Genomic DNA, 14760 nt, shown 5'->3' on the forward strand with positions numbered 1-14760 from the left:
AATAGCATTTAGTTATTGAGTTACATGTTCAGTGAGAATATTTGAACTAGATTGATATCTCTTCATGCCTTTTGAATGAGAAGCAAATGTAGTTTTGTTATCTTACCGTTTTTACCAATATATATATATATATATATAATATATATATATATATATATACGAGCAAAATGCCCCCCATCCAATGGATGGTGCTAGTTGTCAAACATTTAAACCAAAATCCACATCTCCTCAATGGCCAACATTCCTCTCGCAGGCACGACATCATTGCATGTGTCTTCCATCTGAAGCTTCAAAAAATGATGGATTTGCTCTGGCAAATCATTGCAATTACCACTAATGTCATCAGTCAAACTTTTTAAGATAGGGAAGTGAGAGGATGTTGTCTCAGTTTTAGACGCAGCAAATGATTAAACTACGTTAAATTTACAAATTACAATTTTCTCAAGAAAGCCAAGAGAAAAAAATGTTTTATTTTGACACATTCTACCAGTATACGAAGTTTAAAATTGTTTAGTTAACTAGAAATTGTGTTGAAAACTGCTATTCAAAAGGAAAAGATCCAGAAAATGCAACAAGCATTTGCATAGATTGAAAAAGGTCTTTCTATGTTTGAGGATATAGATCCAAATGCTCAACGCTTTTCCAAGATTATGGGGGCTTGTCATGAAGCTTTTGCTCCTTATAATGTCATTCTTGAGGAAAAGAAGATGACAGTTCAAGAAACTCTCAACCGGTTTTTTTAAGTGCATTGAACAACAAGAACAGCCAGAGAACAGCTGTTGATGTTGACTGTCTACAGCCATTTACATCTGTGATATAAACCACCAAATTGGATGTACGTATTGGTAAATTTAAAATAATTAAGTTTTTTTTTACTATTGCAAAATAATAATTATTGAATTTGTTTTTTAAGCTTAAAAAAGGCTTTTATTTTACCATGTCTTATTGCAAACTGCATTCATAAATAAAGTGTCTGCAATGTACAGTAAACACCACCAAATTGTATTTGTAAATGTAGATTACATTTTTTTTTACTGTAGTGTATTAAAAAATAAAAATTATTTGTTTGTAAGCTTAAAATAGATTTTTATTAACCATGTATTATTATTCATACATAAAGTACAGAACTGGAAATGATTATTATTGGTTTAGCCTAGAGACAAGTTAATTCGACTTGAGTCGTTTTTTTACTTAAGCCGTGTCTCCTTGAAATAATTAACAATGTAGGGTGAGGTATATGCATTTATGTATGTATGTATATATATAGATGTACTTGCATAGCGAGTGACTTGATCTGAGATCATGTGCTGGAACGAAAACAATTGCAGCGTGGAAGGTGTTTATAAACCATTTAAAAAACACACAAAACCGTTAGATTCACTTCAACATTTAAATTTAATTTGTCAAAATTTAATTTTCGTCGCTCTGAGACTGTGATCTGTTCACTGATAAAGCTTCGTGCTGCATCTCATATATATATACATACATACATACATAAATGCATATATGTGTGTGTGTGTATGAATATCTGTGTGTGTGTGTAAATACATGACAAAGCTATATATAAACACACTCTCAAATTGCATTTGTATCACAGCTATTATTCTCACTTCACCTCTCTTTACCACTTCCTCTCACTCATTGCTATTACTTTCTCTCACTCCTGCCTACTGCATGATTTTGGACAAAAAAAATATATATATATTTATATAATACAAATAAGAAAACGGAGAAACAATCTAGTTGGTTCATCAGCTTTCGGATATTAGAATGTTGACTTATTTATTTATTTAACAAAAACAAGAACCTTAATAGCGTACATATACACATTATAATTCAATACTTTTAAGATAAGAATACAATTATAAAAATCATAATATAAATTATTGAAAGCATTAAATCACTCCTTACAGCTGTTTCAGCATATAAACACACACACAAATATATGAAAATACTACACTCATTATTATATTAGATTAGTTTAGTGTGTGTCTTTATGTTTGTGTTTGTCCCACTTCACCATCTGACAACCAGTGTTGGTTTATTTACATCCCTTTAAGTACTCGATACTTTATATATATATATATATATATATATATATATATATATATATATATCCTTATGAAAATAAACAGCAGAAAACTCCTCACAGAATGGGTTTTCTGCTGCTCTAGATAATGTAAAATGTAGGTGTGTATTACTGGGTCACAGCTATTGAATATTATCCCTCTAACACCTAGATACTCTTCATATCATAGTGCTGAATATAATATTTGAACTCATGATTTTTGTAGTCCAGTAATATAACCACTCTACAGAGTGCATTTTATATCAAATAAGATGACATGTAAACACCAACTACAGGAGCTAAAACAGCATCTAACTTGTAAACAGTATCTGCAGGAGCTGAAAAAAGATGAGTCCATTGTCTTATTAAAAAAGATTGTGTCTTTACTGTGGTGCATGCTGAAAACCTCCTGTTACTTTGTTGACATAGAACTACAGTAAAAGTATATCAAAGAAAAATTTTAAATTAGTAATTATTCTGAGTCTCTTAATCAAGAAGCTGTATTGCCTCTTGATCAAGTGTCATCAAGAGGCCTACTTAAATCTTTATGAAAAGGGGCATTGTGCTGATATGTTTATTCGGTTAGAAACTTACTTTTAAAAGAAACCTGATAATTTTCATACAATTTCAATTTATGTTTTTTTTCTTCATTTACAGGTTTCTGATGAAGACATGAACCTCTGAGCGCATTACTACTAAAACCTTTTTGAGAGACAGTGGATATGAGAAAAAGTAACAGATCCTTGATAATAATTTTTATGATTGATAGGAAAGACAAATGAAAATTGGGAGAGAATCATGTTTTTGTAATGTCCATTTAGTGACATCTAAATTAAAACTTGTTCCAATTACTTCTTATATTTAAAAATTTCTTAGGAATTTTTAGATAATATTTGGAATCTGCTCCACAGTGATATGTTGGTTAAATGCAACATGTATTTGGCATATGTCTTCATGGAAAAAATGCTTTTCAAAATATTCCTTTTCATTTCAAAACATGACTAAGATACTACTCTGTTTTAGAGAAATGTAATATAAATTAACTTTCTTCTTTTCTTTTTTTTTTTTTTTTGATGGGGTGAGAAATTTATTATTATAATAAATTTAAATATATAAAATGAAAAAAAATTACCACCACATTTCTTTTCTAGTGAACTAACTTATGATCCTAAGAGAGATGACCTGGACAAATGAATCAGAATTGTCAAAAAAACAAAGAAAGGACTTTGTAATTGAATCTTTACCAGAATCTAAAAATATAGGCAAATACACAGGCATACAGTTCTAAATGATTTTAGGTTTACTATTTATATATAGGTGCAGGTAAGAAGCTTGCTTCTCAACCACATGGTTATGAGTTCAGTCCCATTGCATGGCACTTTGGACAAGTGTTTTCTGTTGTCTCAGGCCAACAAAAGCCTTGTGAGTGTATTTGGCAGACAGAAACTGAAAGCCCATGCCAAAACAGATAACAGAACATGGCATAGCCTTCTGGCTTGCCAGCTCTTGTCAAAGCATCCGCCCCATGCAAGTATGGAAAACAGTTGTTAAATGTTGTTGTTGTTGATGATGATAATGATCAACTTTATCTGAGTATGCTAATGTCCTATCTGATCATTTTAATTATTGGTAACTTCCTCTTTCCCACACGTATTCCATACAATGGCTCCAATAAATACAAGGAATAAAATGGATAAGGAGAATCATACATTAAAGTCATAGATAATGGTCTCACAGTATTGGGTGATAATTACCTAAGTACAGTATGGGCAGGTAATATGTACATATAATTTCATAAAGATATAGGATTATAACCATGTTAAAATGGTTAGCCAACATACAATGGAAAATATAGGAATCCAAGGTATTCATCTTATAGATCAGGCTTGCTTGGCACAATTAGAAGTAGCACAACAGTAGCTAAGCAAATAATGAACAATAAAGGTGAGGTTTGTGGGAAGGAGGAAGTTACCAATAATTAAAATGATCAGATAGGACATTAGCATACTCAGATAGAGTTGATCATTATCATCATCAACAACAACAACATTTAACAACTGTTTTTCATACTTGCATGTGGCGGATGCTTTGACAAGAGCTGGCAAACCAGAAGGCTATGCCATGTTCTGTTATCTGTTTTGGCATGTTTTCTATGGCTAGATGCCCTCCCTAGCGCTAACCACTTCACAGAGTGTACTGGGTACATTTTTCATGGTACCAGTACCAGTAGGATCAGCAAGTAACTTGCAAAATAAGACAAAGGTCCCTTGACTAGAGGGAGTAGTTGATGAGAGGTTAAAAGAATAATAGGTGTCTTGCTGTAGAAGCAATACAAGGCTATTCTAGCTGGAGAAAGCAGAAGGAGACTTGGAGAGAAAGGTAGAGATAAAGAGAGTGAAAGAGATGGTGGCTGATATGTGTCTGGACAAACCCTCAAGTTGCAGTGGGGAAGAATAATAGGTGAAGAGATACAAAGGATTGGACTGGTTAAGGTGATAGAAGGGAAAATTTCATAAGAATGTAAGGAGAGATGGCAAGATGGGCTATAGGTGTCTGTAGTAATTGAAGGTGAGGAGTGTAGGAGAGTTTCAGGGGAAGAGGGTTATGTTAGATATGTGTGGGCATTGGGAGAGATAAGGGATGAAAGAGGTGTAAGGATGGATGGAGTATAGTAGAGAAAAGAGAGCATCGCTAGAGAAAGATAACACATTTGGGAATTTTTTTTTTATATTCTTATGTGATCTTACATATTCTTGGGTTGCTGATTTTAAATATCAAAATCATCACATAAGGATTTTCAATAAAATATAAATTAATGATAATAAAAGATGTGAATTTTTAGTAAATCGTTTCTTTATTAAAATGAAGCAAGTAATCATGGAAAAGTATATTCTGTTAGTTTTAAGTATATATGTATTCCAAATCAACATGAAATGAATCTTGAATCATCAACATCAAATCAAAGGAATGTAAAAAAAATATGTTCCTAATGGTTAGCCTATATATTGATCCAAAGGAAGGAGGACCTCTTTGAATTCTGCTTGTGCTGTGCATCCGGACCATCATCTTTCAATGAGCAGCAGTAATTTGCCATCATACTGACATTCAATTTGCCCTGATATCAGGCTTCCACTCCCCTTGTTCCTCACTGTAGTTACCACAATTCTTGAGAAAATAGTCAAGATGTGGTGCAAAAAGTGCAAATTGACACTCATTCTAGACCCAAGTTGTTGGAAATTTCAAATCAGTTCTTGGATCATTTTTCATATTTTGGGAAGCAGCTGTTTTCCAGGAAGTTTAAAACAATCTGCTTGGAGAAAATCAGGCATTCACCTTGACATCTGCTAGTGCTTCCTCAAAATGCTTTGAATCCAGGTGCTTGAAAGCAGCTCTATTCTTGTTCAGGTCCTTCACAAAATTTTTCATAAGTCCTAATTTGATGTGGAGGGGTGACAGCAGAATTTTCATGGAGTCAGCTAGTGGTACAGCTATCATGTTGTGATTTCCAGGTAAGAAGCTGGTCCTTGGTGGCCAGTTTATAGTGCTGACTGTCTGCCCTACTACCCCAAAAACAAAAGAATCAGAAATACTTGGTGTATCCCCCTTGAAGCAATGACTTTTAAATCACTAAAAATGGGAAAATGTGATTATGTTACTTGATGGCAGTTATTAGTGCCTTTATATTTTCATAGGTTTCTAGCATTTGGACACTATGACCAATTGGTTCAGTTGCAGCTGTGTTGCCATTGTAGAGAAGACCACCCTTTGAACTTCTGTTAGAACCAAAGAAGAGCCTTCATTCATCTGCCTTGTATGATATCCCAATGTGTTCAATAGGGCCTGAAATAGTTGAACAGAAAAATAAAGAATCCAATTTCTCAAAGAACTGAGTGAATTTTACTTCACAATGATGGTACCAAGTAAATGTTGTTCCACAAGACTGTCTTCCTTCAGTCTAGAGCCAAGTGCACTTTCATTTGGAAGGTTGTCTCTCATTAACTCAATGAGCTCAACTTGGTTGAAGAGTTCGGGATTGTCATTTCTTGGTGGTTCATAGTCTACCTCCATCACATTAGTATTACTAGTATCAGTCTCTGATGAAATCACCAATGTCTCAGGTGGTACAGGTACAGGAATATCATCTGAGTGTGGGGCAGGCCTTATTGCAATCCTTGGTCTTCTTGTTGAATGCAGCTACTTTAGTCATACAGAAGTAGTAGTCATGGTGGTTCATCTGCTCCTGCCATATTGGTACTCCAAAGGGCATACATTTCAGTTTTCCAACTGACCATATTTTGAGCTTACTAATGAAACTCTTGCTAGCTTTGTGAGGTGCAGATGGATTGTCCTGGTCTTCCAGTTTGCAACCAAAATAAGCTAAATGGCAGCTCTTCAAGAAAAGATTAATATTACTCCAGGTATCTGAAAGGAGCCTCTAGACAAAGAAAAATATATTCGATTTAATATTTAAGTCAATATAGAATAAGTATTTTTATTGAAGATATACTTTATCATTTACAAAAAGAGAAAAGTAATGTTTCTGGACAACTTGAGAACTTGATGTGTTGGAGATCAATAAAAAACACCACGAATCACCACTTATCATATATATTTCAAAAAAGATACCATACAGACAATAAAAAGAATCTTGCAGACCAGTGTAATCAGGAATGGAAGTGGTTTTAGGATGGGGGAGCAATTAAGATTATTACAATTTTAGAAGAGTAGTATTTACAGTATATGTGGAATTGATTGCAAGTTTCAAAGAAAGAGTGAAAGAATAATAAATTTATGACAAAAGAATAAAAGCTTTGAGTCCTAAATTCTTCTTAGTACACCAACATCCACAATACATTAGTTATTTGGAATGTGCAGGTAAGACATGCTTTATTTCATACAACCAATTGTCTCATCACCATAAGCAAATTTTATTGAACTGTTGTCTTTGTAACTAAAAATTTCATACTTTTATAAAGTAATCTGAACAAAATTTACAATAGGCGCAGGAGTGGCTTTGTGGTAAGTAGCTTGCTTACCAGCCACATGGTTCTGGGTTCAGTCCCACTGCATGGCACCTTGGGCAAGTGCCTTCTACTATAGCCTTGGGCCAACGAAAGCCTTGTAAGTGGATTTGGTAGACGGAAACTGAAAGAAGCCCGTCGTATGTATATATATATACAAACTTCTGCCACATTCCAGGGAGAAAAACTAGAAATAGTTGATAGCTTCCGTTACCTAGGTGACCAAGTCAGTAGCGGGGGCGGGTGTGCTGGAAGTTTAACTGCTAGAGTAAGAATAGCTTGGGCAAAGTTCAGAGAGCTCTTACCTCTGCTGGTGACAAAAGGCCTCTCGCTCAGAGTAAAAGGCAGACTGTATGATGCGTGTATACGAACAGCCATGCTACATGGCAGTGAAACATGGGCCGTGACTGCTGAGGATATGCGTAAGCTCACAAGAAATGAAGCCAGTATGCTCCGATGGATGTGTAATGTCAGTGTTCATACTTGAGAGAAAAGTTGGACCTAAGAAGCATCAGTTGTGGTGTGCAAGAGAGACGTTTGCGCTGGTATGGTCATGTGGCGAGAATGGATGAAGATAGTTGTGTGAAAAAGTGCCACACCCTAGCGGTTGAGGGAACCTGTGGAAGAGGCAGACCCAGGAAAACCTGGGACGAGGTGGTGAAGCATGACCTTCGAACACTGAAGAAATGACTAGAGACCGAGACTTTTGGAAGTATGCTGTGCTTGAGAAGACCCGGCAGGACAAGTGAGACCATAACCCGTGGCCAATCCACTTATGCATACCTTTCCTTCTTGGGACACAAAACTCTGCTTGTGAAGACCTGTTGAGGCAAGTGAGAATCAAAATCGATCAACATCAATAGAAATTGCAGGTGCGATACCAGTGCCGGTGGCACATAAGAGAACCATCCGAATGTGGCTGTTGCCAGCGCCACCCCAACTGGCCTCGTGCCGGTGGCACATAAAATGCACCATCCGATCGTGGCTGTTTGCCAGCCTCGTCTGGCCCCTGTGCGGGTGGCACGTAAAAAGCACCCACTACACTCACGGAGTGGTTGGTGTTAGGAAGGGCATCCAGCCATAGAAACATTGCCAGATCAGACTGGGCCTGGTGCAGCCTTCTGGCTTCCCAGACCCCAGTTGAACCGTCCAACCCATGCTAGCATGGAAAGTGGATGCTAAATGATGATGATGATGATGATGATGATATATATATATATATATATATATATGTGTGTGTGTGTATGTTTGTGTGTCTGTTTGTCTCAATCACCATTGCTTGACAACTGATGGTGGCGTGTCTAGGTCCCCATAACTTAGAGGTTTGGCAAAAGAGACTGATAGAATAAGTACTAGGCTTACAAAGACTAAGTCCTGGAGTCAATTTGTTTGACTAAAGGCGGTGCTCCAGCATAGCTGTAGTCAAATGACTGAAACAAATAAAACAATAAAAGAATGAAATACAGCCATGGAAATCTTGGGCGTAAGAAATTATTGTAACACTGAATTTCTTTCCCAAATATGGTTGATAAGAAGAGGAAGAATAGCAGCAGTAGCAACAACAGCAGCATCACCATGCACACCGACAGAAGAATTAAGGAGGGAGCAGAGGAGAACACTAACACCACTACTACCATTGTCGTCATGAGGACCAACTAGAGTAACAAAAATAAGCAGGAAAGTGAAGAGAAAGAAAAAAGAATTCTTTCATGTGAAATACCAGCAGATTTCACTACCACTGCCACCAACATATCAAACAAAGAAAGAGAAAAGATTATTAAAGCAACAATGGTCATTTTCTTCTCAGCAAACATAAAGTGGATTTGCCAAAATGTGCCACAGAACAGAAGAGATGTCAGAAAATGCCTTGGCTAGAGCAAAAATGCATGTAACAAGAATGGCAGGACAGTACACTTGAACACACCAGAGAAGGTGCAGAAAGAGATATGGCAGAGGACAATAATATACATGCAAGATATAATATACATTCAATAATATACATGAAAATGCAAGATAAAAAGTGCCACACAGGCTTAGGTTGAAAAATGCTTGAGACCTGTATGGAACATAAAATGGTATATTGTACATGGTAAAGCCTTGGCACAGTAGCGGTGAGGTTTTCAACCGAACAACTGGCCAAGAAAATGCCATGACAACTCTGAAGACCAAGGAATTACATATGATTCTCAAGTACCTCAGTCAAAGAGTTTTTAGAGTGAAGGTAGCAGAGGTGACACCAGAAGTGGACATCTCCTTATTAGCAGTGTTATATACAGCATAGAGGGGAAATGTAAAATTAGTGAAACACAAAAAGGAAAATTGGTGTAGTGCTGGGATAGAAATCTTATGGCATGCAGATTTCACAACTGCGCAAGAGATTCCAGATCTCAACAAGCTCCCTGGAGGTTCAAAGTTATTTGTAGCAGTAGAGAGCAAAAGGCCCAGATACCACATTTGTGGTCAAACAAACCACTTAAAGACTTTCTGCCCTAGACAAATAAAATTGTACTGCTGCAGACACGTCCAGCACCACAGAACAGCAACAACAACAGTACCAGCAGAGGCAGGTGGCCCCTGGAACAACAAAAACAATAGCAACAACATCAATCACAGTAGCACTGACAGCAGCAGCAGCAACATCAACAATAACAACAGCAGAATAACTACAGCAAACAAAACAAAAGCACTCAGAGAACACAAACCACCTCCAAGATAATACCAACATCCTCTCAACGATTAGCCACAGAGGATTTTTAAAATGAGAATATCTGAAATGAACTCAACTGCTCTCACAAACAACAATACTAAAAATGAACCTGACCACTCTCAAAAATTAAGTAAAAAAAAAAAAAGTAATCCAGAATCTTTGTCTGATACCAGATCGATCCCAAAATCTAATCAGTCCATGCCAATTGCAAGGCCAAACCTCCCTGAAAGTTTCATCAGAATCTATCCAGCAGTTCTTGAGATATCTTGTCCACAGACAAACAAACAAACAAACATGAATGAAAACTACCTCTGCCTTAGTGAAGGCAGAGGTAATAAATAAGTCAACATTTATGCTTTGCACACACAAAACAGCAACAAAAGCAACATCATCAGTATCCCTCAAACCTACAACAACCTTACCAACAAAGCACAACCAAAAAGCCCAAGATTTGCCTCAACCCTACCCCTGAACACTCAGGAGGAAAGGCCTAAATGGCAATTAGTCACCAGATTTAATTGAGAAAAAGGAACAAAAATTCACCAACTAAAACACAAAAGACAGGTATGATGACAATGAGAAGACACAACAAAACAAATACACAGCAACCACTATAGGCACCCTCAACAACTACAACACCCCATCAGCACTGTCTCCACCACCTCAAGCACAACCTAGTTCACACACAACCCAACACCAGCAACACACAATCATTAACTACTCAGTAATAAACAAAAATAATACAGAATTAATGGCACACATATACGACCATTCAAACATCACAAAAACCAATTTCATCACACCATCAAACATCACACCACCACACATAAAATTCCTGCTAACATCACAAAACACATGCAACAAAATAAAAACAAAATACCCTGAAGGAGTTAGGGCCTTCAGGAAAGATATCAACAAAAGACAATGTTCCTGGGGAGACCCTGGGTGTCAACAAGAATGAGTTGGCTGGTCTGTTCCAGAGAACTTTCAGGCAGGTCCTATGGATAATTTCCAGAAATCCTTGGCCTGACAGTGCTACCGGGTGGGCATTGACTGCTTGAGATAAACTCTACAAGCAAGGAAGTGCAGTCAGTCAGGCTTGCAGAGTGACAAAAGCTTTCTGCATGCTCTCGTCCAGTGCCTGAGTATTTCTAACTTGTGGGTTTATGTCAAAGACCTGCTGTTGCATGTAGGACAAATCCAGCTATCGGCTGAGTCTATTGTGAGGATAGTCCTGTCGCTTTCCTTTGGATAGTGAGGGTGGAGAAGGAAGTTCTCCCAGCAATTTTGTTAAAAGGTGGGTGAATGTTGCAAGAATGACCTAAGTGAATGGGCTCAGTCTAAGCATACACCTGTAGACAAAGTGGAAAGGGCACTTACACTGATAGTCAGAACTGTTGTGGAATTTTGGGGTTTTCATGAGCAGTTTTAAGAGGTCTCCCTCTTTTGAAGAATCTTGTTATACTCAATTGTTGTTTTTGTTTTTCATGTAACCCCACATTATATTTCTCCTAATGCCTTTTATATGTAAATCCTTAGTGTTTAAGAAAGAAATCATTATCATTATTATTATTATTTATGGTTCCCTTTCATTATAACTTTATTTCAGGTGCCTTGGTACCGGGCATCCTCAGGAGGCCAAGAGTAGCAAGGGCACTTTTGATTTGCTGAGCATAATAAATTATCACCACATTTATTCCATTTTAGATGGAAAGTGCTTTCTATAGTATATGGACTGTACTCATCAAGGTTATCTTTTATAGTTTATGGAGATTGGAGTTACCAGGGAGTTGCTTAATATACTTCTCATCTCACTTCTTTATCATTCCCAACACACCAATTACTACTGGTATTATCATAGTACTAAGCTTCAACATTTTTGTGATTTCAATTTGCAGATCTTTATAGTGAGAAAGTGTTACGTAATCCTTTCTTGAAACATTTTGATCTTGTGAGGCAGATACATCTATTAACAGACAAGTTCCTCTGTTGTAGTCCTTGATCACAATATCTGGTCAATTTGAGTCAATGTTTTTTGTCTGTTTGTATTGGGAATTTCCAAAGGATGGTGACGCCCTCACCATTTACTACATCCTCTGGATGGTGCCAGTACCACTTATAATGGGATTTAATTTTGTAATATTTACAAGCATTCCAGTGGATATACTGCCCTAGCCTGTCATGTCTTATGAGGTACTCCTTTTCAGCCAGAAACAACATGATCAATTGTCTCTGTGAATTTTCTGCATGAGGTGTCAGATCTATCTTTAAGGACGTTTGCATGGTAGTTCCTTGTAGGTAAGCTCTGATCTTGCACAGCAATAACAAAACCTTCTGTCTCCCCTTTCAGACCTGTCCTTTGTAGTCATTGGTGTGTTAATTTTTATCAATATCTGGCTTGGACAGGTGGTTGAAGTATTTTCCATGCAGGAGTTTACCTTTCCAGTTGTCTTTGGTATTATTTGTGCAAGCCTTCTTTGCTTTTTGTTTGATGTTTTTTTTGCATCAGTGATAGGTTTGCCATTATTTGGATCTCTTTGGTCTTTCTGATTGTTAATTTCTAAATCAGGAGAAGCAATGGTAGTTCTGTCAATATTTGTGTGTCTTTGGTTTTTCTTATTGTTAACTTGTAGGCCAAGGGACTTTTTAAATTTCTGACTAAGCTTCATGACTGAAGCTTGCTTGGAATCTTCATGCTCTGATATAGGTATGGAATTCAGACTTGATAAATATGCAAAGGCTTATGAGGTGCAGTTTGTAAGAGACCATCACTTGTTGTATTAAGGTACGTTTCAAGGCCTATTATTGCTGATTTGAAGGATTGTTCAAGCTGTATCAGGCCTCTTCCACTTATATTACTTGGGGGATAAATCCTGTCTACATCTGATTTTGGATGGTGCATTCAGTACCTTGCAAAAGATTTTATGGATCTTTCCATCCATATTCTGCATGTCACTGAGACTCCACTAAATGATACTGAAGCTATATGTGGTTACTGGTATGGCCAAAGAATTGATTGCATTAATTCTGTTAGCAGCATTTAATTCTGAGTTTAAAACCATTCTTACCCTTCAGTAACATTCCTTGCAGATTTTCTCTTTCATTTTAGAGTGCTGGATACTATCAGCTTCGTTGGTTCCCAGATATTTGTATACTTCGGATGGGTCTAGGTTTCGAATAACTGTGGTAGTATCAAGTTCTATGTTTTCTGCCTTTATGAACTTCCCTGCCTTGAAAGTAGCCTTTGCATATTTATCAAGTCTGAATTCCATACCTATATCAGAGCTGAATTCTTTGACAATACTCAGGAGCTCTTCTAATTCTTTATCATTTTTGGCAAACAGTTTTAGATCATCTAATTTTCTGGTCAAAGATCTTATACTCTCTCTTAGCATTATTCACTTGCATGGATAAAGGAAACAGAGTGAGGCAGAATAGTAATGCTGATAATGAGTCACCTTGAAAGAAATCTAGATGGTCATGGAAGCATGGTGGAACCATCTAATAATGGCTCCATTCGTAAGGCTGGAATAATATATATAATGTGTCAGTTGGAAAAAGACAGAGACACAACCAGGTTGAAGGTTTAAGAGAATTTATTGATATGTTAACATGTATCTGTGTGTGTATCATGTATACATGACTGGCCATCATGAGAACAAAGTGTATGTGTCTATAGGAATGGATATATGCATGTGCATTAAGTACATACAAAAATAACAATGAAGGAGAAAGTGAAAGAGTCTATGATGAGAAGTTAGACAGATGTTCATAGACACAAGAATGAGAAATACCAGTCCATAATCAATTGTGCACGGTGATTGAAATACTGTATCAAGAAGTTGCAGCAATGATGCAGAGCTGGAGTTGCAGTATGTATCGTATGAAGTGGTGGGAGTAATGCTGCTGCCTGGGTCACTTGGTACAGGAGTTCTCACAGGTTGTATATTTGGTCTTAACCATGGTGATGTAATTCATGAACAGTGCTGTTGTAGTGGATGAGTGTATGTATTAATAAATACATAAGTTGTTTTGTGATAATATAGAGATTTATTTCCACTACATCAATTTGTAAGCAATGCTACGCATTGCTTGTACAGAATACATATTAAAGAATGCTTGTACAGAATACATATTAAAGGATGCTTATACAGAATACATATTAAAGGATGCTTATACAAAATACACATTAAAGAATGCTTGTACAGAATACATATTAAAGAAGAATATGTTTGCGTGTGTGTGTGTGTGTGTGAGTAAATCATGCAGGACAGTAACCTTTATGCATATTCTCTCGTCGTTTCCAAAAAGCGTAATGTTTGCTTTGGCGTCGGCTCCGGTTCTCTCTGCATAGCCAATTTTTCCGTTCTATTTATAAAATCTCAAATAGCCAGAAAAATAGATATATCGCAAGACAGTTACTGTTTAAGTAGGTCATCGTTTGTCCAGTTGAACTTCGCCTGACATGGCTCAGGTCGGAGGTCAAAGGGAGACGATCAATCACTTTTTGTCAGAACAAAGGAATCTTAATTTCGCGCCTTTGCATGCATTGGTATTTGACGACCGATGATTCTTGGATTCGATTTCGAATCCAAGCTTAGAGAAGGAAGTGCTAACTCTTACACTGTGTTGAAACCCGAGCATATTGCTGTTGGATGGGTGTTGTCGTTTGGTGTTGATGCTGTAACTGGCTGTGTCTTGTGTGGTCAGTGGCTAGACCTTAAAAGGTCTGGAACCAAAGACTTCGAGATGAGGAATAGCTGGATTTTTATCATGAACAGTAGGATTTGAAAAATAGGGCAGATTTTACCCCTTTATTTTGTGGTTTAGGGGGCGGATTTTTGAAAAACAAGCAGGAATTCACAGTGGTGTTCAGTGAACAAATTAAACATTACCTGGCAGTGGCTAAAACACAAAACGATCAAGTTTATGTATAAACTTTCTTTTTATGTTTGTTTCACATT

The 14760-nt window shown here is 36.8% G+C and overlaps 1 protein-coding gene and 2 long non-coding RNA genes across 5 annotated transcripts in view; 2 read left to right on the forward strand and 1 right to left on the reverse strand.

Annotated features, from left to right (window-relative positions):
* The window catches only part of LOC115228830 (mitogen-activated protein kinase kinase kinase 4), a 183196-nt gene extending 180277 nt beyond the window's left edge, over positions 1-2919 (forward strand). For all 3 annotated transcript variants that reach the window (XM_029799305.2, XM_029799314.2, XM_029799320.2), the window contains one exon: positions 2726-2919. In XM_029799305.2, the coding sequence (XP_029655165.1) occupies positions 2726-2752 (27 nt within the window). In that variant the 3' untranslated portion in view covers positions 2753-2919. The remainder of the gene's footprint in view (positions 1-2725) is intronic.
* On the reverse strand, positions 1285-5796 carry LOC118762000. The gene is made up of 3 exons (XR_004997787.1): positions 5786-5796; positions 3225-3227; positions 1285-1454 (listed from the first exon to the last, which is right to left on the reverse strand). It is a non-coding gene; the product is annotated as an uncharacterized LOC118762000 (long non-coding RNA).
* On the forward strand, positions 3531-14408 carry LOC118761999. The gene is made up of 3 exons (XR_004997786.1): positions 3531-4351; positions 12582-12585; positions 14398-14408. It is a non-coding gene; the product is annotated as an uncharacterized LOC118761999 (long non-coding RNA).
* Positions 14409-14760: the final 352 nt, after the last annotated feature.

This window comes from Octopus sinensis, linkage group LG2 (assembly GCF_006345805.1).
Source record: "Octopus sinensis linkage group LG2, ASM634580v1, whole genome shotgun sequence".
Lineage (NCBI taxonomy): Eukaryota > Metazoa > Mollusca > Cephalopoda > Octopoda > Octopodidae > Octopus > Octopus sinensis.